The 27,507-nt window shown below is 42.3% G+C and overlaps 1 protein-coding gene across 4 annotated transcripts in view; it reads right to left on the bottom strand.

Annotated features, from left to right (window-relative positions):
- arhgef28a (Rho guanine nucleotide exchange factor (GEF) 28a) overlaps window positions 1-27,507 on the bottom strand; it is a 393,722-nt gene that overhangs the window by 61,996 nt on the left and 304,219 nt on the right. For all 4 annotated transcript variants that reach the window (XM_080189269.1, XM_080189270.1, XM_080189271.1 and 1 more), the window contains 2 exons: window positions 7,646-7,693; window positions 2,624-3,112 (listed from right to left, as the gene is read on the bottom strand). In XM_080189269.1, the coding sequence (XP_080045395.1) occupies window positions 2,624-3,112; window positions 7,646-7,693 (537 nt within the window). The remainder of the gene's footprint in view (window positions 1-2,623; window positions 3,113-7,645; window positions 7,694-27,507) is intronic.

The following is a 27,507-nucleotide window of genomic DNA, read 5'->3' as shown; positions in this document are numbered from 1 at the left end:
GGATTAGCAAGTTAAATACATGGGGTTAAGGGGATAGGGCCTGAGTGGGACTGTGGTTAGTTCAGACTCAATAGGCTGAATGGGCTTCCTCTACACTGTAGGATTCTATGATTCTACTGGAGAAGTGGTTAGGGGCTATGTCCATTATCCCATTCAGATGACTGCACCTCTGAAAATTGCACTGCAGTAAACAGTCAATTTTGGTACGAGCTCTAGTGCCCGGTATGAAGAACCTGAAGTACTGTCAACTTTGCCAAGCTTAAAGGTAATATGTTACTCAAAAAAAACTAGGTAAAGAACAGTGGCAGCAGCTAATGCCTCAAAGGCAGTCCAGTTAATGGGCTAGATATGTGTCTGGTGGTAGAGGCAAGAATGGGGTCAGGAATGACAAAAGCTTAGAATCTTTTGCAGTAATTTCAAATCTGTAGTGCCTTCCAACCCCGTGATTTTTTTTGTGTGGCCTTTTCACAGTTTGGCAAGATCTTGGATCACAAATCCACGATCTTCTGAGATTGTCATTGCCAGCCATTGTGAACCCTGGAAGAAATGTGAATTTTCTCCATTCCCCTTGCACTGTTTTCACAGGCTGGTGTGGATTTTGGAAGAACTAAAATCATAAATTCCCCTCAATGAACAGTTCATGACCAGTGGCAAAAACCTGTGAGGAGTCAAAGCAGTCTGTTGTTAAGAGTTAAATGTTTTAACAACTTCAAATGTCACTATTTGTTGCGACATTCTAATGCAGATGTATTTTAATTGCAGTGATTCAAATTAGGGCTTTGTCCTGAAAAGGTAAGTTCATCGTTACATTGACCAGCGCTGTTTAACATGCGTACAATCACACAGAAGTGGAGGAGAGACGGTTTGACCACTCACAGAGAAAAAATTCTCATTCCTGCCCTTAGTTCTGGCCTCACCCACAAGAGAAAATATCCTTTCCACATCTTGCTTGTCAACATTGTTCAGGATCTTACACACTTCAATCAGGTTGCCTCTCACACTTTAAAACACTAGTGGAAACAAACCCAGTCTTGTCCAATCTTTCCTCATAAGACAAGTCAGTCCAGGTATCAATCCAGTAAACTTCCTCTGAACCACCTCTAACACCTTTACATCTTTCCTTAAATAAGGAGACCAAACTGCACACAATATTTGAGATGTGGTCTCAGCAATGCCGTATATAACAAGCATAACATCCTTACTTTTATGTTCAATTCCTCTTGTAATAAAGGATATCATTCCATTAGCCTTCTTAATCATTTGCGGTATCAGTGCACTAACTTTTTGTAACTCATGCACTATAACCCCAGATCTCTCTGCACTTTGGACTGGCCCGCTGTTATTTTACACAAGAAGGAGGTCCTATCTTGGACAGCTGCCTGCCAATCAGATTGGATGACAGCTCTCCAACCCATCACAGTGCTGCAGTGTCTGGAAGAGAATTGCTCGTGACTGGGACTAGGTGCAGACAGAAGATAAGTCTTAGGGGCCCCGGGGAGGGGATGGTGAGTTGTGAGCAAAGCGTGGAGGGGATGGGAGGAGTCCAGAGGGCACTTCCAACGTTCACACCCAAGAGCGAGTATGGTGATTTTTTAAATATATTCCACCCTCTGTCATCGGGCAGTCATCAGCCACAGTGAGCACTTAAGGGCCTTAAGTAGGGCAAAAGCGGGCTTTCTGTCTGAGACCCTGCCAATCCCATAAGAAAATCATGTCGGGACGGGTGGGATCCTGGAGGGAATCTGTCCGTGCAATTTTGCATTTCCCTGCTTCAAAACGCACCGGAGGAGAGCGTACAATTTTGGCCACTGTTTCAGTTTCTCCACTGGTTCCGCTCACTAAACCAGAATATTGCCCTATTCCTGGAAGAGATGGAGCCGCACTGTAAAGAAAGACAAATACTAGTGTTGCCCAAGGGAAATGTCAGTTTCTAACGATCATTATCAACCTTTTTGTTAAACTGATGCCCAGTGTGTGATGGGTGGGTTTCTTTTGTACTCTAAATTTAGCAGCCATTTTCAAATCAAAAGGAAGTACTTAATCTGGGAGTAACTTGCTAATAATACAAAAACAGCACACGGTTCCCACATCAAGCCTTTCTTTAGAGATTTCTTATGAGGATCACACTATTATGTTGTCTGTGGAGCTCTGTTTATCATAACAGCATGTCAACCCTTTACTGTTGTTAATAATACAAACTTGGCAGCAGACAGTTTCTTGTTTTTCAACAAAATTAAAACTATTCTGAATGGATTCAGTAGAAGGATATTCATGACATGTTGTACAAAAATCTCATTGTTGTGTGAATGCTTATTGTTTATACCTATGGCAAGCCCACTCCGTCCATCATCATCTATTGTACAAGCAAATACTCAGTTATTTCAAAGAAATAAGGGCTCGCCGTAATTTTGTGTTGGTCCCTTTTGTGTGTCAGTTCTTCATTTAATTGCAAGCAAGAAAATGCACAACAAAAGGGGTTTTAAAAGTTTGATCCTTATGTTTTTCTGGTAAAGGGCGAGTAGTGATCAGTGAATGAGGTATACTGCTTCTTGTTTCTGAAACCAGTTTTCTAGGTTTCAGGAAAACTCCTTTATCAATTTACAATCTTAACTTGGTATTGTACCTGACTGGTTTCCTGTGGGAACATCATCACTGGCAGGCTCCTCTGTCGACTATGTTTCCAGGCATTTAGGTGCCTCTGTTGTGCCTCCAGCTTGTCCCTTTCTTTCTCCACCATTCTCATGCCTTCTCTCAGTCTCTCCAGATTTTGCTGATACTCTTTCCACTGGCTCTCCAGTTCTTCCCGGTCTCGCCACATCTGCTGTGCCCTCTGCTGACATTCATGCTCACGTTGCTGTAGTCTGGTCTCTTGCACCTCCTGCTCCCGCTGTCTGCGCTCACACTCTTGCTCCCAGTGTTGCTGCTCTTGGTGCAGCTGGTTCTGAAGTTTGCGGACATTTGCCAGTTCTTCCCTCTGCTTCTCCATGTTGCGCTGTTTCTCTTGCTCCAGAAGTAGATTTCCTCGGGGGCCTTGGATATGAGGTAATCGCTCACGTTCCTGCAGGGTCAGTCGCTGCACTTCTATGTAACTGTCCTGTATGGTCACAACAGCCTGAAAGAAAAGTGAAGGATCAACTGCTATAGTCAAATTGTAGAAATCAGCTTTGCACAGTCTTAAATAAATGTGGGCATATTTGGTTGTAAAATTGGACAGAACTTGAGAAATGCTTAAAAAATATATTCAACAGATGTAGGCTTTGTTAGCTAAGCCAACATTTATTGCCTATCCTCAATTACCTTCTGAAGGTGGCGAGTTGCCCTCTTGAACCACTACAGTTCATGTGGTGTTGGCACACTGTAGTTCATAGCTTGACAGCTAACAGTCAAACACCTGATGCATTCTCCATGGCACACTTCTACCATGATGTGGAGATGTTGGCATTGGACTGGGGTAAACACAGTAAGAAGTCTCACAATACCAGGATAAAGTGGCGTTTACTATCAAATAAACCCGTTGGACTTTAACCTGGTGTTGTGAGACTTCTTACTACACTTCTACCAATCAGAGTCTACTGGCCAATCAATCAGGGTGGTGAATCTCTGGAATTCTCTGCCCGTTGAAGTGGTGGAGGCTACCTCGCTAAATATTTTTAAGACGCGGGTTGATGGGTTTTTGATAAGAGAGGGGATTAAGGGTTATGGGGAGAGGGCGGGAATGTGGAACTGAGCCAAGACAGATCAGCCATGATCTTATTGAATGGCGGGGCAGGCTCGAAGGGCTAGTTGGCCTACTCCTGCTCCTATTTCTTATGTTTCTTATGTTTTTCTCATACAGTATAAATTATTGGTTCCCCTTCTATAGGTTCTCTTGCAAAGTATCCTGATGAGTGCAAGATGTAAAGTTTTAACATGTCTCTTTTCTTTAGCAATACTCATGAGGGTATATTTCCTAATTGAGGCTCTAGGCATGCAAACATTAGCGTGTGCTTACTAAGTACCTCTTTGATACTTTGATCCAGGCATTAACTTACCAGTTAAGGAAATACAGAAAAGAGAGGAATTTAGTTTAAGCGCATTAAGTGTTCAGAAAGGAATATCACCTGCTGGAAATGATACTGTGTGGAGTACAAACCGGGTTTAAGATGCCCTTTGGATTCTAATCAAGGTGGAACACTTACAAAAACAATGGCAACACAGCAACAATGCATTAAAATTGAGGCCAAACTCAGTAGTCATGAAAGAACACTCATGAAATGTGAGTTTTTAATAACAATCTGAAAGCTTTCATGGTTATTCTTTTGCTGACAGTCCACAATGTTGGAGTGAGTGAGCCTTTATGAGGGGATTCATAACTCCCTTGGATTGCCATTGGAACATTGTCCAATTTTGTGCTCAGCTGCAATGCAGGGGAAGCCTTTGGACTGTGCACTGAAGGGCATACTGTCTAAAGTGTGCCCACTCAAAAGGAGGACAAGTGTTCAATGTCACTTTTAGCTTCTTAACTCATTAAAACATTTTCAATGAGATGTGGGCATCAAATCGACACTCTGCCACAGCTTGCTGTTCAGAAGCAAAACTGGCTGGTTACTGCATACAACCAGCAAGTAGGCAAGCATTTGAATAGGAAAAGAGCAGCGAAAGCACCATTGACCCTCTAGAGAGTGAGTCTGGGAAATTGATAATGGAAAAGGAGAAAATTGCAGAGATGTTAACCAAGATTTGGAAAACTTCCCAAAGATATTTGAAAATCAAGAGGTGAACAGGAGGGAGGAACTTAAAATAATCACAATCACAAGGGAAAACTAAAGGCTGACAAGTGCCCTGGACCAAATGGCCTGCATTCTGGGGCCTTAAAAGAAGTGATTGCAGAGCTAGTAGATTCATTGGTTATAATCTTCCAAAATTCTTTAGATTCTGGCAGGGTGTCAGCGGATTAGAAAATAGTTAATGTAAAAGCTTTATTCAAGCTGTAACTAGTGGAGTGCCAGCACTTCAACTATTTATAATCTAAGTCAATAATTTGGATGAAAGGACTGAACGTATAATAGCTAAATTTGCCAATGAGTCCAAGATAGGAAAGTAAGTTGTCAAGTAAAGAGTCTGCAAAGGGATTTAGACAGGTTAGGACAAAAAAAAAGTGGACAAAAAAAAAGCAAATGGAGTAGAACATGGAGTATAACATGAAAAGATGTGAATTGTCCACTTGGGCAAGAAGAATAGAAAAGCAGCACCCTTTTTAAACAGGGAGCAATTGCAGGATGAGGTGGCACAGAGGGATAAAAGCAAAATACTGTGAATACTGAGAATGCCGGAATCAGAAACAAAAACAGAAAATACAGGAAAATCTCAGCAGGTCTGGCACCATCTGTGGTGAGATGACAGAGCTAACTTTATGTTTCAAATCCAGGTGATCTGATGAAGAGTTATCCAGACTTAAAATATGACCTCTGTCAGGTCTGCTGAGATTTGTCCGCATTTTCTGTTTTTCGTACTGAGAGATCTGGGTGTCCTGGTACATGAATCACAAAAGTTTAGCATGCAGATACAGTAAAAGATTAGGAAGGCAAATGGAATGTTGGTGTCTATTGCAAGAAGGATAAAATATAAAAGTACGGAAGTTTTACAGCGGCTGTACAGGAACTTGGTGAGACCACATCTGGAATACTGCATAGAGTTTTAGTCACCATGTTTGTAAAAAATAGATAATTTTGTTACAAGCAGTTCAAAGAAGATTCATTTGATTCATTCCTGGGATTAAGAGCTTATTCTATGAAGGAAAGTTGAAGGTTATAGGTTGGCCCTATACCCATTTGAGTTTAGAAGAATGAAAGGTAATCTTATTGCAACATGTAAGATCCTGAGGTGACTTGATGGGGTAGATAATAAGAGGATGTTTCCTCTTACGGGGAAGACTTGAACCAGGGGACACCATTCGATGATAAGAGATGTCCCCTTTACGACTAAGATGAGTAGTTTTTTTTTTACAGAGCATTGTTAATCTGTGGAATTTTCTTCCCCAGAGACCAGGAGAGGCTGGGTTACTGAATTTATTCAAGGCCGAGTTAGACAAATTCTTGATGGACAAGGAAGTTAAGAGTTATGGGGGACAGACAGAAAAGTGGAATTGAGACCACAATCAGATCAGCTGCTATCTTATTGAATACAGTAAGAAGTCTGACAACACTGGCATCTCCACATCATCTTATTGAATGACAGCAGATTTAAAGGGCCAAATAGCTTACTCCTGCTCCTAAGGCATATGTCCCAACGTAATGAGGTCTGTTTCATTGTGGGGGAGAGGAAGGTTGAGTGGATTTATTTGGGAACAAAGGTAAGAACAAGCCAGCAAAAAGCCAGAAGATGATCCTGGAACCTTGAGAAACACTCCTACTACTGGAGCCACTGCCAGAGCCCTTGTTTAATTTCTGACTCAGTGGTCAAGCTGGCTAGATCTTGACTTTGACTGCTCCTGGGCTTTCAAAATTAGCTCCACTCTGGCCAAATACACTAATGATCAGATTTATCAAATTCAATTTCACCACAGGCCAGGGTAGGATGTGAGCTATTGAACTCTGAAGTTGTTGCTCCAGTACCATAATCATCAGGCTGCTACACTTGTATCCATTTTAGATTAAAATGCCATGAATTAATTTGAACTAATTTATTTGGACACTGCTTTATCAGTATTTTACAGGGCACAAGGTACTTGTTTTTCAGCTGACATCTGTTGTGCACAATGCATTTTTTTCTACATATACATTTCTACCTGGAAGTCTTATTGTATTGTAGGCATGCTTTGGTCTTTAAACCCACAAAGTAAATGGAGTCACACACTGGGTTTGAACCAATGGAAGCTAAACTGATTAAATAGCCTGAATGGACAGCCAGAAAGAAAAATTGTGTATGAAATAATTTTCAACTTAACAAAACGGCTTTGAAACTCCCAAACCCAAGGAACAGTTTGCACATGATTGCCACTTGGCAAACATTCTCTGAAAGGCAATAAGGTCGGACACTGAGCAAAACAGAAAGGTCACACAAATCTAAGTTGTTCTTCTGAGGTTGGGCCTGACAAGATGTGGTAAGGGTAATTTCTAAATTACTCTGACCCTGAACTATGCATGAGGAGAGAATGCTTGATTAGCATCAGTTCATGAAAGTGCTGCCAGTGCTCTCAGTAATGAGCATTTATGGACTTAAATATTTAAAATTTAACAAAAAAAATCCATTCTGGATCTGGCAGTCAACCTAACTAACAGCTCTGAGAAAAGTGTAATTATTCTTTTTCATGCTATGGTCATCTGTAACTGGAATCAAGATTCATTGCCAATCTGATGGTAATTGAGCTCAGTATTGTACATACCTGTGATGTATCCAATTGAGCAATTTATTATAATAATTTGGCACAAAGCAAAATATGGGTCAGTGTCCTCACATGTACACAAAAACAGTGATAGTGGTATGGGTTTGTATATACCCTTCCTAAAAATAAACAAGCATTTTGCACAGCAGGAATGAATTCATAGAGCCCCCATTATCTTTTCAAAATCATATCTCCTGGTGACCTGGAGCATTTTGGCAATAACTTCCAGCAGCAAATGACAATCAAAGCACACAGATCTGATTAAAGGCAAAACTAACTCACCTGTAAACTGTAGAGAAGCTGAGTGATGTTTTGCACACTGTGAACAATCTATAACAAGAAAATAAAATCAAGTCAAAAACAACATTTTAAAACAGTCTTTATACTGAAGGTCAATATAAGGTAAACCCCTCGAGCCTGTTCTGACATCCTTATGGATCATGGTTGTACCATTTATTTAACTTTTCTTCATAACCTTTAATACTCTGGCCTAACAAAATCTGTCTGCCACAAACCTGACAATTTCAATGGGCCAACACAGTTTTTTGAGGAAAGAAATTTGCTGTTGTTCACTACCATCAACGCGCTAAAAATGCTGCCACATTTCATTCCTAAAAGGTTTAACTCTAGTTTTAATATGCCCCCATTTTTAAAATTTCACAGTGTTAGGAAATGAAGATAGTTAAGTAAGTTGTATGTATCTTTATGGGTGTTAGGAATATGATATAGCTTTAAGTTTGATTTTTTTTTATTTGTTAAAAAAATGAAATCTGGGTCCAGTTTCATTCTAGAATAGGGACAACAGGCCTGAGGTAGTTTGTATACCTGCAATTTTAATTAGGTTTTATGAGCCTTGAAGCAATTTAGAGAAGTCAAAAAATAAAATAAAGGAAAAAAAACTACTGTTGCCGAGCAAGAAGGAACTTAGGAGATGAAGCCAGAGAGGCAGAACAGCAGGTTTTTTGTTCAGTTGATAACTATACTCTAAGGTGAAAGGAGAAATTTAAAAGTCTCTCTCTAACTGGATATACTAGCAGATTGCTGAGGAAAATATGTCTATGAAATTTGGATGAGTTGCTTTAATACTAAAGATACCATTGAACGATAGAACACTACAGAACAGAAACAGGCCTTTTGGCCCTTCTTGGCTGTGCCGAACCATTTTTCTGCCTAGTCCCACTGACCTGCACCTGGAACATATCCCTCCACACCCCTCTCATCCATGTACCTGTCCAAGATTTTCTTAAATGTTAAAAGTGAGCCCGCATTCACCACTTCATCTGGTAGCTCATTCCGCATTCCCACCACTCTCTGTGTGAAGAATTCCCCTCCCCTCAATATTCCCTTTAAACTTTCCCCCCTTCACCCTGAATCCATGTCCTTTTTTCTCCTCCAGCCTCAGTGAATGTCAATGAGTTCTGGGAGGGTTGGTAGGGAAGGGGTTCAATGCTGGCATTAACTATTTCGGGAGAGCTGGGTGGGGGAGCGGTTGAAGAGAAAAAGTGGGCTGCTTTGTCCTGAATGATGTCAAGCATGTCAGTGGATGTTGGAGCTGCTCTGGGCAACTGGAGAGTATTCCATCACATTCCTGACTTGAACCTTGTTGATTGTGGGCAGGCTTTCGAAAGTTAGGAGGTGAGTTACTTGCCGCAGGATTCCTAGCCTCTAACTTGCTCTTCTAGCCACAGTATTTATACAGCTAATCCAGTTGAGTTTCTGTTTAATGGATGTTGATAGTGGGGGATTCTATGATGGTGATTCCGTTGAATGTCATGGAGTGAAATTGAGGTTCTCTCTTACTGAAGACAGTTATTATTTGGCACTTGTGTAGCATGAATGTTACTTGCCAGTTGTCAGCTCAAGCCTGGAAATTGGCTAAGCCATGTTGCATCTGGACATGGACGCTTCAGTATCTGAAGGGTCACAAATAGTGCTGAACTTCATGCAATCATCAGCGGACATCTCCACTGTGACCTTACAATGGGAGGGAGGTCATTAATAAAGCAGCTGAAGATGGCTGGGCCTAGGGATACTCCCAAGGAACTCCTGCAGTAATATACTGGAGCCGAGATTACTGACCTCCAACAACCACAACCATCTTCCATTGTATTAGTTGTGAGTCCAATCAATGGAGAATTTTCCCCTTGATTCCCATTGACACTAGTTTTGCTGAGGTACTTCGTTGCAATTCTTGGTGAAATGAGGCCAGGGCAGTCAAGTGTGGTCACTCTCGCCTCACCTCTGGAGTTCAGCTCTTCTGTCCACATTTGAACAACGAGTTACAAAGAGTTAGTTTGCAGGTAATCAAGAAGGCTAATAGAATCATAGAATACTACAGTGCAGAAGGAGGCCTCTTGGCCCATTGAACCTGCACTGATTACAATCCTACCAAAGCTCTATTCCCAGATATTTACTCTGCTAATCTTTCTGACACTAAGGGCCAATTGCCAATCAACCTAACCCGCACATCTTTGGACTGTGGGAGGAAACTCATGCAGACACGAGGAGCATGTGTAAGCTCCACACAGTCACCCAAGGCTCGAATTGAACCTGGGTCCCTGGCACTGTGAGGCAGCCCAGAGTGCTATCCTTTATTACGAAAGGAATTGAACATGAAAGTTTATGCTGCAACTATACAGGACCTTGGTGAGACCACATTTGGAATATTGTGCGCAGTTCTGGTCACCTCACTATAAGAAGGATGTGGAAGCATTGGAGAGAGTGCAGAGGAGATTTACCAGGATGCTGCCTGGTTTGGAGGGTAGGTCTTATGAGGAAAGGTTGAGGGAGCTGGGGCTTTTTTCTTTAGAGCAGAGGAGGATGAGAGGCGACTTAATAGACGTTTATAAGATGATAAGGGGGATAGAGTGGACGTGCAGAGACTATTCGGGTGAAAGTAGCTGTTACTAAGGGGCATAACTTTAAGGTTCGTGGTGGGAGATATAGGAAGGATGTCTGAGGTATATTTTTTACTCAGAGAGTGGTTGGGGTATGGTGCACTGCCGGCTGTGATAGTGAAGTCGGACGCTTTAGGAACTTTCAAGCAGTTATTGGATGGGCACATAGAGCACATCAGAATGATAGGGAGTGGGATAGCTTGATCTTGGGTTCAGACATAGCTCAGCACAACATCGAGGGCTGTGCTGTGCTGTACTTTCTATGTTCTATATTCTATGTTTTGCTTCAGCTATACAAGGCATTGCTGAGACCGCATCTCAACTACTTTGTGCTATTTTGGCTTCCTTATTTAAGGGGGGATATAAGTGAGTTGGAGGCTGGAGGAGGTGGGTTTACAAGATTGATACCTGGAATAAACTGGGTTGTCTTATGAGGAAAGGTTAGATAGACTGCATTTGTTTCCACTAGAGTTTCAAAAAGTGAGGGGCAACTTGATCGACGTATATAAGATCCCTGAACGGTCTTGACAAGGAGGACGTGGAGAGGATGTTTCCTCATGTGGGTAAGTCCAGAATCAGGGGACACTGTTTTAAAGGTAGGAGATGCTCAATTAGAACAGAGGTAAGAAGAACCTTCATCTCTGAGCGTTGTTTCAACTTTGGAACTCTGCCTCAGAAGGCAGTGGAGGTGGAGTAATTCAAAACACAAATACATCAGCCACGTTTTTATTAAATGGGAGAGCAGGCTTGAGGGGTCGAATGACCTACTTCTGCTCCTAATTCATACAGATGCTACAATGTGCAGAGAAAAATGCAGTCTTTCTGGAAGGATGAATTAAGATGGGCCAAATTACCTTTCTCAAATGTAATGATCCTGTGTTCTGGGGTTCAGAAGCCACACTGCTGCAGTTACATTATATATTTCCTAGAACTGTACTTTATGTTTGGTGAAGTTGTTTTAAGAGACAGGGGTTAGTTGTTCTTGGTTGTGGTGATAATTTGTTCTATTGCTGAAAACAACGAGGCAGCGATTGAAAAAGCAAGTGACATCCTGCCTGAAGCAAAATACGTTTTCAAAGCCCCTCTTGCTCATATTATCAGTTCAGTGAGCAGATGTGGGATGTGTCATTTTAAGCAGTTACTGTCTGAACTTAATAGATGTGTCAGTTAATGAAGGTTGGGTTATTATGAAGATAGTTATACAAGAAATCAAAGTTGGTTAGGTAAACACAAATTAAAAAAAAAGTTTAGCAATATGTAAGGTGCAATAAGAACATAAGAACATAAGAAATAGGAGCAGGAGTAGGCCATCTAGCCCTTCGAGCCTGCCCCGCCATTCAATAAGATCATGGCTGATCTGTTGTGGCTCAGTTCCACTTTCCCGCCCTCTCCCCATAACCCTTAATCCCCTCTCTTATCAAGAACCCATCAACCCGCTTCTTAAAAATATTTAGCGAGGCAGCCTCCACCACTTCAACGGGCAGAGAATTCCAGAGATTCACCACCCTTTGAGTGAAGAAGTTCCTCCTCAACTCCGTTCTAAACCGCCTCCCCTTTATCTTGAGGCTGTGCCCCCTAGTCCTACTGTCTTTTTTGAGCGGGAAGAGTCTCTCCACCTCTATCCTATCCATCCCATTCATCATCTTATACGTCTCAATGAGATCTCCCCTCATTCTTCTAAACTCTAACGAGTACAAGCCTAGTTTATTCAGCCTCTCCTCATAGCTCAATCCCCTCAACTCCGGCATCAGCCTAGTAAACCTCCTCTGCACTCCCTCCAGGGCCAAAATATCCTTGCGCAGGTGCGGCGCCCAAAACTGCACACAGTACTCCAGCTGCGGCCTCACCAATGCCCTATACAGCTGCAGCAAGACCTCCCTACTTTTATATTCAATCCCCCTCGCTATGAAGGCCAGCATCCCATTCGCCTTCCTGACCACCTGCTGCACCTGCAAGCTGGGTTTTTGCGACTCATGCACAAGGACCCCGAGGTCCCTCTGCACCGTCGCCTGCTGCAGTTTTTCGCCACGTAAGTAATAGTCCTTCCTACTATTCTTCCTACCAAAGTGGACCACCTCACACTTGCCAACATTAAATTCCATTTGCCATTTCCTGGCCCATCTTGGTCAGCGTGGTGACATGGTAAGATTGCACGAAAGCCAAAAATAAGATTCACACCCGGTTTCCCATCTCACGCAATCGTACTGACCCTGTTTTGCTGGTGAAACTGGCAGGCATGAGTTAAATACATGACATGATTTACATATCATTAGCGAGTCCTGGATTGCATTGCCTGGGCTCACTTGTACTTACCTCCCCGCCGGTTGGACCTCACACCGGTGAGAATCTCCTATCCAGGTGGATCCATTAGTGTAGACTAGATGGGATGGCCTCGCCAGGGAAGAGCAGAGTCCATTGAAGGCCCCAGGTGACTGAGGGTTGGCCGGATAGTGCCCATTATGCAGTGCCAGCCTGGCAGTGCCCACCAGACACCCTGGCACTGCACACTGAGCACCATATCTATGCCAGGGCAGTGAGTGTGGATGGGGCTGAGTGGGGGGAGTTTTGCAGGGGGAAACTCTGCATGGGGAGAAGGGAGTTCTGCAAGGGAGGAGGCGTGCAGAGCTCTGCAGAGGGGCGGGAACTTCCACAGGGGAATGGTGAATGGTGTGGGGGGGGGGCGCGGAAACAGGATGCAAGGGGGAGCACAGAAAGCTATCAACTGCAGGAGGAGCAGAGTTGGGGGAATTGCAGAGTGGGCCATGGAGGGTGTTGTAATGGGGGACGCATTGTGAGGATCCTGATGCTGGCAACCTGTGTTGCCGTGGGAGGTTACATTGCTGCCAATGAGAGGGTGGGGCGATGTTCATAAGAGAGGTAGAGGATGGCAGGAGGTGTCCCAATTCATTGGAGATTGGGGCTGTGTAATGGCGGTCTGAGCAGTCTGCAGCCAGCTTCACTGGCGACTTAGGCTCATCTCCCTAATCTCCCCTCCACACACAAACTGGTGAGACTGGCACTGCTGTTCAGAAAAGTCACAGAGTGTCATAAGATTGCAAAATCAAACTTGCTCAAAAAACTCTCCTGTTTTCTTGCTCATTTGACACTTAGAATTTTTTTTGTAAGATGGCGCCTATAATGCGAAGCAACAATACCTACTTTTAGTTCAAGTGACGTGATGCTTATCTGGAACATTAATGCTGGCATAGATCAGTTGAACCAAATAGCCAGTTTTTGTACTGTCGTTTCTATGTAGGATCACACGGGATAAATTTGACTTTTTTTGTCAAAACACTGCGCTACTGCTGAGTGTTGCAAAACTAATAATGCAACTTAAAAATAAACAGCTGCACAAAGTAACTTCATAAATTGAAGCAGTGTGTATAAAATATCAGATTATGATAGAACATTCTTCTTTATTCATCTCTTGCCATCTTGTGGCAGACAAAAGAATTGCATATTTAAATTATCTCAGAATCAACTTTCAGTTTATAAATCAACTAAAGGAAATGTATCTCCATGTTGATAAATGTGGGATGAATTATTGCTTAGGCACCTAGCCATGCTTCAGCAATATCTCACTGTGGCTCTGAGCTGCCTCAATGTTGTTCAATGTCCAAACCAGGATAAAACTTGCCTGTAGACTACCTGTACCAAGACATGCACACCTATCATCCCTCTGTTCGAATATTTACACTGACCGCAAGTCCATCAACATCTTGGCTTAAAATTTTCATCCTGGTCTTCAAATTCCTCCATGGCCTCCCTATTCCCCATTTCAATCACCTCCTCCAGTTCCATGAAGAAATCCTTGAAGAATAACGTAATTCACCAACTGTGGCCTCCTGTGCAACCCCATCATCCCATTAAGGTCATACCTTAATTTGAATAATCCCGAAGCTCAGGGACTCCCTCCCAAAGTCTCTTTGCTCTGCCGCCTATCCCTTTTAAAAACCGTCCTTAAAACCTACCTCTTTGGTCAAGCTTTTATTGCCTGTCCAATATTTCCTCTTTTTGGTTCAGCATCATTTTTTTTCCAATCACACTCCTGTGAAGCAGTTTGACATTTCTTACATTAACGGTGCTATATAAATGCAGGTGGTTGTTTATCTACCATGTTCAGCATGTGGTTTTTCAGTGAGACAAATATAAGCATAAGGTATTACTGCAGGAAAGATGGAAAAATGATTGGTACGAGGAGGAAAAATGGTTTGACATTTTAGTTTCTTCAATTCTTTATTAAGGTGAAAGCCACATGACAGGCTTCATCCTGGGGGCTATTTCACCTGCATGAGAATTTCTAATGTGCAGGTTTACAGATTGACAAATCTAAGCTGACATTCTGTTGAGGGGCAGCATGGTGGCACAATGGTTAGCACTGCTGCCTCACAGCGCCAGGGACCCAGGTTCGATTCCTAACTTGGGTCACCATCTGTGCTGGGTTTGCACATTCTCCCTGTATCTGGAAGGGTTTCCTCTGGGTGCTCCAGTTTCCTCCAATAGTCCAAAAGACCTGATGGTTAGGTGCACTAGCCATACTAAATCCTCCGTCAGTGTACCTGAACAGTGTACCCAAGTGTGACGATGAGGAAATTTTCACAGTTACTTCATTGCAGTGTTACTGTAAACCTAATTGTGACACTAATAAATAAACATAAACAAATGAAAAAGTGCTGCACAGTTGAAGGATCTGCCTTTTGGATGAGATGTTAACCTGAGGCTTCGTCTTAACTGGAACTAAAAGATCCCATGGCATTACTTAAGATTCCACCAGCAGCAAGGGAAGCCAATACTTATTTTTCAACCAGCATCATTAAAATTGATTATCTGGTCATTTAACTCTTGCTATTTGTGGAGCTTATTTTGTACAAATTGGCTGCCACATATCCTACTTTACAATAGCGTCCAAACTTCAAAACTACTCATTTGGCTGAAAATGTTTGCAATGTCTGGATGTCATGAATGCTACATGATGCACATTCTTTCTTCCTTTCTTTCCTTACTTTTGTTCCTAATCCTGCAGATGCCAGCTGGAGGACTTGTCTAAAGCTTTGCTCAGCCAGGTATCAGGAAGGTCGTACCATACAGCACCGGTTACTCTCACTTACAGTTAGCAGGTGTTTGGCTTCTGTTTGAGTTTTTTTTCTGAATAATGGGGCTTGTCTGTGACAGGGAACTCAGTTGTGTCAGGGACCAAATCTACATTTCTCTTCTGCTGCAGCAACACAAGCCAGTACTCCAAACCACTGCAACACTTTGTTGTCACATTTAGTTATCGTCATTGCAATTGTAATGCATCTCAACAGTAACAGAAACATCACGGGCATGATTTTTCCACTCTGCTGCGCTGGTCGATTACCGTAGCGAGGCAAGAGATTTTAGCAGGAAGCAAAAAAATGTGAATCACACCTGGTGTCAGGCCATCCTCCCAGGCCATTTTTACTGACCTGATTTAAATATTTATGATTTGATTTAAATCTAATTAGTGAGTCCAGGACACAATCGTCAGGACTCATTTAGCTCTGCCACCTTGCTGGAGGAGGACTTCCACTGGTGACGATCACAAATGGTTTCCATTAACGGGGAACCTGACATAATGGCCTCATCGGTGGGAGCACAGACCATTGAGGCCCCCCAGGTGGTCAGGGGCACTGCCAGCCTTGGACCCTGACAGTGCGGGCCTCGCAATCTGGCAATGCTCACCAAGCACCTTGGCACTGCCCACTAGGTACCAGGCAATGCCAAGCAGGCAGTGCCAACAGGGCGAAGCTTAAGGGGGCATGGTCTTGCAAGAGTGGAGCCAGTTGGGGGCAGGATAGACGGGTGAGGGTAGGGAGGTTGGAGAGGAAAAGGAGACAACTCTGAATCAGGGTGTGGGGGCTGGTGGTATGGCTGAAAATGGGGGAGGGGTGTCGGGGCTGCCGATCAAGGAGAGGGGGCGATTGGGGGGGTGGGGGTGCAGCAATCAGGAGGTCAACAATCTGAAGGGAGTGAAAGGATGATTCGGTGATCAGGGGGTCTGAGGGGTGTGGAGGACTGATGTCCGTAAGGTGAGAGGAGGGGGTTGTTGACAGAGCTCCCATGTACTGTGTACCGTTGGACATGGTATATGTGAGATCAAGGTGCATGCTTCCCCGGCGAACAATACATCCCCTTGTACTGACATGGAACTCCTGACTGTCGAAATAATTGACAGAGTGTGGGAAAATTGTGCGGGGTAGCTGGCTGAAAAAATGAGTAAAACACTCCATTTTTTTAGATTTTTGTCATACTTAGAATTTTTTTGGAAAATTACACCCCACAAGTGCGTTTGAAAGGTATAAGTATTGAACATGAGAATATTAACAGATGCATTGCACATTTTATATTCCTTTCAGCATGTAAAGTGGATTTTAATAAACTCTGGTTGTCCAGATTTTTTTATTAACAGCAGAGTGGCATTTTATTTTAGAGTGCATAGATTTTACATATATTAGTACAGACAAAGATTGTCTGGATTCCCATTTTAACACCATTTTTATGTATTTTGCACCAAGAATAAACATGAGGCTAAGAATAATGAATGGGTAAATCACTCGGTAATTTCTAACATTCTTGCGTGCATGGTTCAATGCAGAAGTCTATTAGTTGCTGTTAGAGATACCTGGCTCCTCTATAGGGTGTGCTGTTACAATTGTCACCTGTTGACCAAAATAAATGCAACATCATGAACTTGAATTTCTTGCCCACGAGTTTCCGACTAAAAATGCCTGAAAAAGGTAGGGCTGCTACATTCAGGAGTAGGTGAGTTTCTAATGGTATGATAAGTGATAATTACTGCCTAACAATCTCTCTGGCCCTGAAATATTACATTTACAAGTTTGGAATTGCATTCGCTCAAAGGATAGTTATTGTTGGAGATGTCAAAAAAAATTAAACCCAGTTCTCTGTTATCACTCCTTCCTATCTCTTCGATCCCCTAATCTTAATTTTGATGTCCACAAATGATTTAAATCTAATTTACAGTTCCTGTTTTATAATTCCTGGCTTAAACTTTGCGTGTTTCAATGAGATTTCTTCAATTTGATTAGCTGAAGAGACATGCTGTTACGTGGCTTACTCATAGAAATCACAGTTGTCCTACTGAGGGTGACATGCTGGATTAGACACCCAATTAGAATAAGTCTGTTCCCTAAAGTCCTCCTGAAGGTTCACTTTATAAGCATGTGTTGATTAAGGATTGAAATCGAGATTTTTTAAGCACTCCATTGCACAAAGTTAATTCAAAATGTGCTTTAATTTTTGATATTGTAGTTATGGGAATTGTACCAAAGTTACCTATTAATGGTGTAAATTTTATACAAGGCAGTGATCTAGCTGGAGTTGAAGTGTTGCATTCTCCAGTGATGTCAGATAAGTCCAGTGAAATTGTTGAATTAAAAATGTATAAGAGAAATCAAATGATATCCATACATCCAGGACCATCTGTAATCCTATTGCGGAAATTACTTTTTCAACTAAAGTCTCAGACTACTGAGGTGAATGGGATATTGGAACATCAGAGCTAATAGCATCCAGAAATAAATTAAAGCCATCTGGATTAAACCTGAAAGCAGACCCTGAGTCAGAAGTGTCAAAACAGCAGCAGCACTCAAAGCTGATGATGGATCAAAGGAAGACACTGCTTTAAAACCAAATAAATCTGCTGTTGCAAATACTGATCATGATGTGGATGTGCCGGTGCTGGACTGGGGTAAACACAGTAAAAAGTCTGACAACACCAGGTTTGGACTAAAACCTGGTGTTGTCAGACTTTTTACTGCAAATACTGATATCATAGAGCTTTGAGGTAGTATTCGTGTTTCTGAATGTAAACAAAAACATCAAAATAACAAAAAGAACACTCTTGTGAGGAAAGAACTAGACAAGGCTCTTGCTGAGTGGAAGGTGAAATAGAATAATTAGTGAATTAACTGAAAAGTACTGACACAACCTTAACAGGGTTCTTAAAGCAACTTAGGAGGCAGAGTTAAACTTGCAACTCCTAGAGAAGGGTGCTGAAATTTTAAATTATAGGAAGGTAATTAAAAATAAAAGTAATCCTACATTTGAACAGAAGGTGGATAATTCAACTGTATGGCTGGCTGAGACTTATTTTGCAGGCTTGGATATTAAAAAAGTCTGCGGCCATGGAAAAGATTGGAGATCAGGAGTTGAAATATGAACAGGCTAATTCAAAGATTGTGTTAAAGGGTCAGCTCTGTGACGATAGTGTAGTGTCTGGTTTAAAAGTAAAACAAGATGAACCCAGAGTGTAAGAAGCATTATCACAATGAATTTCTTCTGGGTTTACAATTCCCACCTGTTGATACCAGAAAGCTGGAATGATTGTCAGAAACCAACAATGTTGTTCTTGACAAAGTTAATCAAACTGAATTCAGTCTACAATTTTCTTACCTAGGGCATGGGAATGCTGTAAAACCAATATAAAATGAAAAAGGAGATTTGCTATGACAAATGATGGAATGTGAAGCTCCCAGAAGTAAAAATAACTCTCATTTGTAAGAGAGTTGGAGTTCCTAGAACTCTGATAAACTGAGCTTTAAACCTTAATTGTCACATGTGACAGGTTAATCCTTATAATACTGCCAAAACTGACTCTTAAAGGAAATATGACAATCAGAAAAGAGATTATCACCTACAGTGTATGTAATATGTTAATTGTTAAGAGTGTTTGCAATGTTATATTTTAACAGTGTTGTAGAAAAGTTATTGCTTGACAATAATTCTTCATGTTTTATTGGGGAGATGTACAAGAATGTGAGATTTTTATAAGCTAGTCATGTTTAAAACTGACTCCTTAGTTTAAAGTAAAATGGAGTATTGAAGTGATACATTTGAACTGTCATGAGCTCTGCTGGACAACTGGCCTGTATACCATGAGGACTAGGACCTAGGTCAATTGCTATTGAAATGCATATGTCAGGTTTAACACCTGAACACAAAGAGAGGCCAATGTTTTTGTGGCTGAATGAAGGAAAAGAGAAAGAGGGAAAAACTGTTGTCTGCTAGCTACCGTATAGAATGCTGATGAAAGATTGTCCTCTGCATAAAGAAAGGGAACCCTCAGAGATTAAAGGTCTTTGGCAGATTCGCCCTGCTGAAGCCAGGAGAAGGAATTACCAACGTGAACCCTGCTGCTGTAGTTGGGGTTTTAGAATTCTCAGATGATAGGCTTTCGACAGACCTTGAACATTATGACTTAGCCAAAATGGGGAAAATGAACCCAGTGGAAGCTGAATGTGACTTTGGTACATTTCCTGAAAAGACTGCAATCCAGTGGAATGTGTGTGTGAAAGGAGATTGTCCAGAGTATCGCTCCTGGCTCAGCTCCACAGAGAAGGCAAACCACACCTTTAAAAATGGTTCCCGTGGATTGGATTTTTGTTCTGGGAGTCTGGCTGGATTGAAAGAGTCAAAACAAGGGCAGAGCTGCCAGGCGTCAGGCAGGCTGAGCAGAAGGCCTGCCTCCATTTTCCAGTACAGTGTTAAAATGAATAGGAAAAATAAGATAAGAAATAGCTCTTCATTCATCACCTGTTTCCTTTACTTCTCTATGAATTCATCTAGCATTCTTTGACAATGCCTTGGCAGCTTCAACATTTTCTGGCCAGTTTTGACAATTCACTTTAAACAATCCCAAAGGGTACCTTACCTCTTGGAGAGGTGCCCTGGGACTATATTCCAAAGGGACACATTCCCTCTCCAAGGAGGTGCCCTGAACATGCTATACAGTTTGGGTTTCACACTCCTGGCCTACCCAAATCCCACTTCAGTGGGAGCAACTGATAATTTAAATGGTTAGCTGCGTTCGTGAACTGTGCAGGAACGAACGCTGACCTGACTCCACTCCCACCTCTGTGAAATTGGATCATGCCACGTTCAGGGGTGGGACTTTTTGGTATTTTCAGGGTTTTTGCCACGACGGAGTGTCTTTTTGTCATGGGCCTATATGCAGTGTGAGGCTTCTTGATAATAAGGGTTATCCTTTCTGCAGTTTAGAGTATTAAATGCCTATTATAAATGTTTAGTCAATATTGATTTAATTTGTTTGTTACAGTAAAACATGAGACTTTATTGTGCGATTCCTGAAAGCTGGTCATCAAGAATTCAATGTTTTTAAAATTTTGATCTTTTCGGGGATCAGATCATGTTAAATATGTAACATTATTTTTAATTTGGTGTCTATAGATTTTAAAATCTATAGGCTTGGGTTTTTCCTACCTTTACTCAGGTATTTTTCAAAATTTTGGGTCTCTGAGCTCCTCACAGCTGTAATTCTGCACTAAGTCAGCCAAAGGGAAGTGCAGAGTATTTACTGATGTAAACAAAGGACGATACTTTTATACTGCAGTAAAGTATACTGGGTTATCCTTTCTGCAGTTTAGAGTATTAAATGCCTATTATAAATGTTTAGTCAATATTGATTTAATTTGTTTGTTACAGTAAAACATGAGACTTTATTGTGCTGGCTCCTGGTACATAGGGGTGGATTATTGTGATTTTGGGAATCTCTACAGACCTTTAAAAATGGCTGGTACGCCCCAGATGCAGAAGCCCTGTCTCCATTTCCATCAGATGCAATTTTTGTCAGTCGGGCAAAGGTGCTGGGGTGCAATTCATGACATGAGGGAAATCAACAGCCGACAGGGATGTTTGAAATTAATGCTAAGTTCAAACAGACCTCATTTTAATTGTTATAAAGGCATTAATGTGCAGTGAGAGAGTCATGAATTGATTGATTGTTTCTAACTGTTCTTGAAGGGCGGACACAGTCTGGTTAAGTGCCATGATATGAAGTTTTCTTTTAATGTCCGCTCTTTAAATAGTAAGAGAAAACAGACTGAAGCTGTCAACAAGGGCTAGAAAACAACTCTGCTGGACTGAATTGATTAACAGTCTAGCTGGTGTAGGTTAGGAAACAAATGCACCATCTGGTCATGCAGCTTCAATAGAGGTGTCTGTTAACATTTCAAGAGCTAGCATTATGTAATAATGAATGCTTGGTTGTGTTTCAAGTTATATCATTATCTCTGCAGGAGGTTCTGAGTTCATATTAGATTGACAGTTTAAAGAGGCTATTAAAGAAATAGAGGTAAAGGCAAAATACTGCAGTTTCTGGAAGCTGAAACTAAAACAGAAAATGCTGGAAAAACCCAGCAAGTCTGACAGCATCTGTGGAGAGAGAATAGAGCCAATGTTTTGAGACTGGATGATACTGCATCACAGCTCTGACAAAGAGTCATTCAGACTCAAAACATTGGCTATATTCTTTCTCCACAGATGCTGTCAGACCTGTTGAGTTTTTCTAGCATTTTCTGTTTTCCGCTAAGGAATAGAGGTCTTTAATATGGAATCTAAAAAGACATTAATTTGTTTTATAAGATATTAAGCACGAGAGAATCCAAAGCTTTGGCTGGGTTTTATGAATGGGAACTTTTTTCCTATCAAGTATGTATGAGTGAGACATGTATTAGGAAGGCAGGTAGAGGCTTTTATCTCCACATGTCAGATACTGGATGGATAACAGTAGAGGTGGTTTGGGGGTGAAGATGGGAAAGGGGTTGGGTGGGAGAAATGATTTGAGTTGAAAAGGGGGCTATTAGGAGGCATGGGTCATGAATGGTTGGGAGCAGAAGTTGGCAGGAAGGCTATGAGGGAGCATGGAGGTGAGTGTGGGGCATGACTTGGCACTGAGTTGGAATATGTGCCATGAGGTGGTATGGGAGTTGAAAAGTGTGAGGAGTCAGGGTTAGAGGGTCTAACACTTAATAACAAGTCCATAGGCAGGCCTCTGCAGCTGCCTATGACCAGTTTTGGGGGTCAGCCCCCGGTGTAAAGATTGTGTTTATTGGAGCACCTTCTCCCAAGGCGGGCCCATTGATTTGGGAACTTTCAGGACTCAAACATTCTGCCTGGTTTTAAAAATCCCAAAGCTTCACACACCAATGGCAAAGTGAACTTGTTTGATTCACTAAAGTCAGCGATGGGAGACCCAGTATAAACAAAAGCAGGACCACAAGCCACAGCAAATCCAACAAATTAATCTCTGCTTCCTTTAGCTGCAGAGAACCTACATGTTGTGATCCAGGAGCTGTAAACAGTGCATTGTCCAATTTAGAAACTCAAATCACAACATGGCACTCCATCTAGTGGCACAACCAGGAACTTGTAAACTGACCCATAGCAAGCAGATAGCAAATCAAGATTCAAAGACTGGGTCTTGGACGAAGCGTGAATCATGCAGATATTTATAATGGGTTGGGTCTTTTTCCTCTAGAAAAGGGAAGACTGAGAGCTAGTTAGCGAGAGGTAAATGCTCCTTATACACTTATGAATATGTGGCCAAATTCCACTCCAACTCCATTTTCGAGTTTGCTGATGACACCATCACAGTGGGTCGGATATCAAACAATGATGAAATGGAGAACAGGAAAGAGATAGACAAGGCGTGACGACTATAATCTCTCCCTCAATGACAGCAAAATGAAGGAGATAGTCCACCTTGTGTCCAACGAGGGGCATACACGCGATGGGTCGTACAGGGGCTGCTCTTGGTTGTTCGAGATTGGCCTAGTGCTTCATGTCATTAGTGTGTGCCTAAACTGGACCAGATACTGGGCAAGACGACAGCTCAGTGACTATCACTGATTGCTGTGCAGACACATGGATTTGGGCCAGTGTCTGTGGGAGTTTGCGCATTCTCCCCGTGCTTGCGTGGGTTTTCTCCGGGTGCTCCGGTTTCCTCCCACACCCCAAAGGTGTGCTGTTAGGCTGATTGGCAGGAATAAATTGTCCCTAAATCAGTTTCCCTCAATCTGGATGGCCATAAAACATTAGACAGGCGTCGTGGGTGGAGAGGGGGACTGGTGGTGTTGAGATGGCGGCGCGGGCTCGTTGGGCCAAAGGGCCTGTTTCCCGGGCTGATTTTGTTCTTTGTTCTTTTATAGTCATCGACTTCAGGAAACATAGTGGAGGACATGCCCCTGTCTACATCAACGGAAATGGTCGAAAGCTTTAAGTTTCTAGGTGTCCAGATCACCAACAATCTGTCCTGGTTACTCCACATTGACACTATAGTTGAGATAGCCCACCAATGCATCTACTTTCTCAGAAGGCTAAGGAAATTTGCCATGTCCTCTACAACTCTCACCAATTTCTACAGACGTATCATAGAAAGTATCCTTTCCAGATGTATTACTGCTTGGTGTGGTTTTTGTTCTGACCAAGACTGCAAGAAACAATAAAGGGTGGTGAACATAGCCCAGTCCATCACATAAACCAGCCTCCCATCCATTGACTCCATCTACACTGCCCATTGCTTTGGGAAAACAGCCAGCATAATCAAGGACCCCAAGCACGTCGGACATACTCTCTTCCACTTTCTTCTGTTGGGAAAAAAATACTAGAGTCTGAAAACATGAACCAACCGACTCAAGAACAGCTTCCTCCCTGCTGCCATCAGACTTTTGAATGGTCCTATCGTATATTAAGCTGATCTTTCTCTTCACCCTACCTGTAACTGCAACTTCATATCCTGCATCCTACCCTTTCTTTCTCTCATGTACTCAACAAAACGTACATTTTGACAGTATAACAAGCAAGAAACAATACTTTTCACTGTATATTAATACATGAGGCAATAACAAATCAAATCAAAAAAATGTAAACATAATGATGCTCCCACCAATAGGAAGTCCAAGAAATAACAGATAGTCATTTATAAATCCAATAAGGAATTCAGGAGAAATTAATTTACTCACAGAGTTGTTAGAATATAAAACTTCAGACAACTTGGAATACTTGAGGTTTGCCTCAAGGGGATGCCAGAGAAGTAAATAAGGGAGAAAGGAAGAGAAAGAGATGTAGATAGGTTAGATTAAGTGAAGTAAGGAGCAAGAGGCTCATAGAAAGCATAAACACTAGTATAGATCTGTTGAGCTGAATGGTCTGTTTCTACGCTGTAAAACTCTATGCAAATACAGCCAAATATATATGTCACGATTAATCTTTCTCTGCAATAATTTCTCGTCAGTAACTTATAGCCGGGTGAAATTTATTGCAGACCTAAAAGCTCACCTTAGCTATGGTAACATGCTCTCTCCTACCCCTTAGAAGAATCATATGATCACTATTGTGTTCTCCTGCAGTAACATAGCTAAGATTGATATGCAATGATGTGCAAGTTTCAAATACACAGACAAGTGTTATATGTATGTCCAAAGCCCAACAATCTTCAATTGTTTCATCCATAACTTTACCTCTGTCATAAGGTCAGAGGTATTACTGATTTACCCCAAAATAAGATAAGGTCCGAAGTGGGAATGTTCGCTAACGACTGCACAACATTCAGCACCATTTGTGACTCCTCAGATACTGACACAGAGCACATCGAAATTCAGCAAGACCTGGATGATATCAGTTTGACAAGTGGCAAGTAACTTCTGTGCCACACTGACGCCAAGCAAAGACCATCTCCAACAAGAGAGAATCTAACCATTACCCCTTGACATTGACTGGCATTTCCATGGCTTAATCTGATCATTATAAATTTCTTTAAATGTACATCACAGAACCGTTAGGATGCAAAAATAAGCCATTTGGCCATCATGTGTGCATCAGCTCTCCAAACGATCATCATGACTTTGTGCTATTCCCCTGCCTTTTCCCCGTTTCCCTGCACATTGTTTCTATTCAAATAATCATTTAACATTCTCTCGAGTGCCTCAATTGAACCTGCCTCCATAACACTTCCAGGCAGTGCATTCCAGGCCTCAACAACTTGAGTGAAAAAGTTAATTCTAACATCACATTTCCCCAGCTTACACCTGGCAAATGTCCAATCTCTGGAAAATAAGCTAGATGAACTTAAAGCCAGGCTCACTTTTCAAAAAGAATTGAGGGACTGCCATGTACTCTATTTTATGGAGACATAGCTCACCCCAGCTTCACTGAACTGTGCCCCACAACCAGAGGGCTTCTCAATCTACCAAATGGACCATACAGCAGCTTCAGGCAAGGCTAAGGGAGGTGAGGTCTGCTTCCTTATCAACATCTCATGTTGCCTAGATGTAGCAACACTGGCGAGTTTCTGCTCCCAGGACCTAGAACACCTGACGCTAAAATGCTGTCCCTACTACATTCCGCGGGAGCTCACTTCTGTTATCCTGGCAGCAGCTTACATCCCACCCCATGTGAACGTGAAGACCCCTGCACTGGATGAAATATACACCACCACAAGTAGCCTTGAGACGAAGCATCCCAAGGCTTTGTTGATTGTGGCTAGGGACTTCAATCAGGCCAAGCTCAAGAACATCCTACCAAGATACCACCAACACACATCCTGTTCCACCAGTGGCTCAAACATCCGAGACTACTTCTACACAAACATTAAAAATGCCAATCACTCTATCGCCTGCCCACACTTTGGCAAATCAGACCACAAGGCTGTGCTTCTGCTCCCAGCTTACAAGCAAGAACTGAAACGTGAGAATCCATCAAAGAAAGTCATGCAATGTTGGTCTGAGGAATTGGATGATCTCCTACGGGATTGCTTAGAGTCAGTAGACTGGTCAGTATTTAAAAGCCCTGTGATCAACCTGAACAAATATACCACTATAGTAACTGACTTCATTGGTAAGTGTGTAGATGACTGTGTGCCAGAGAAGCAAATCCACATGTTTCCCAATCAGAAACCATGGATGAACAGGGAAATCCACTGCCTGCTGAAGTCTAGGTCTGAGGCATTCAAGTCAGGCAACCCTAACCTATACAAGAAACACAGTAAGAAGTCTCACAATACCAGGTTAGAGTCCAACCAGTTTATTTGATAGTAATTTCACAAGCTTGTGATGCCAACTTCCTGGCCCTGCACTCAACCCTGGATCACCTAGATAACAAAGCCACTTGTGTCAGAGTCCTATTTATCAATTACAGCTCAGCCTTCAACACCATTATTCCCACAAAACTCATCTCCAAACTTCGTGGCCTGTGGTCGACTCTTCCCTCTGCGACTGGATCCTGAACTTCCTAACCCATGGACTGCAATCAGTAAGGATAGATAACAGCACCTCCTCTACGATCATTCTCAACTCCAGTGCCCCACAAGGTTGTGTCCTCAGCCCCTTACTATACTCCTTATACACCTATGACCGTGTGGCCAAATTCCTCTCCAACTTGATTTCAAGTTTGCTGATGACACCACCATTGGGGGTTGGATCTCAAACAATTCTGAGACCGAGTACAGGAAAGGGATAGAGAATCTGGTGAACTGGTGCGGCAACAATAATCTCTCCCTCAATGTCAACAAAATAAAGGAGATAGTCATCAAGTTCTGGATGGATAAGGGAGGTCATGCCCCTGTCTACATAAATGGAGAGAAAGTAGAAATGGTCAAGAACTTCAAGTTTTTAGGTTTCAAGATCACCAACTACCTGTCCTGGTCCCTCCATGCCACATTATAATCAACATCTTTTACCAAAGGTAGGGGAGTCTAAAACAAAAAGGCATAGGTTTAAGGTGAGAGGGGAGAGATAGAAAAGGGTCTGGAGGGGCATTTTTTCACTCAGAGGATGGTGAGTGTCTGGAATGAGCTGCCAGAGGCAGTAATAGAGGCGGTGGTGGGGGGGAGCAATTTTGCCTTTTGAAAAGCATTCAGACAGCTACATGGGTAAGATGGATATAAAGGGATATGGGCCAAATGCAGGCAATTAGGACTAGCTTAATGGTAAAAACTTGGCGGCATGGACAAGTTGGGCTGAAGGGCCTGTTTCCATGCTGTAAACCTCAGTGACTCTAACCAAGCAACCCCTCAGCCCTACCAACCTGTTTGGCAAAGCTAAGACTGCTTATTCACACTGATCCATCTCACTGACAGAATCATTGAATCAGAGATGGAGGCCATTTAGCCCACTATGTCTCCTTGAAAGGGCTATCCAATTAGTCCCAATCTAGTGGTTTGTCTGTTTGTACTATGCTGAGGTTGGTTGGGAAATGGCTGTTCTTGGCACTATTGCTGCTGGTGGATTAATCCTTACTCAGCATTCCAAGACTGCAGGATAACCACAGCTTGCAATATGTGCATAGTAATGGGGATATTATACGTGGCCCCCATGCACCCTGATGCACACCTAAGTGGCCGACAAACACAAAAGGCTTGGAAATTACCAGGTTTACCAGGATGTTGCCTAGTATGGAGGGGAGGTCCTA

This window comes from Carcharhinus amblyrhynchos, chromosome 5 (genome assembly GCF_965287045.1).
Source record: "Carcharhinus amblyrhynchos chromosome 5, sCarAmb.v2.hapA, whole genome shotgun sequence".
In the NCBI taxonomy this organism is placed as follows: domain Eukaryota; kingdom Metazoa; phylum Chordata; class Chondrichthyes; order Carcharhiniformes; family Carcharhinidae; genus Carcharhinus; species Carcharhinus amblyrhynchos.
The sequence above is the reverse complement of the archived record's forward strand: the minus strand, read 5'-3'. Positions and strand labels throughout refer to the sequence as shown.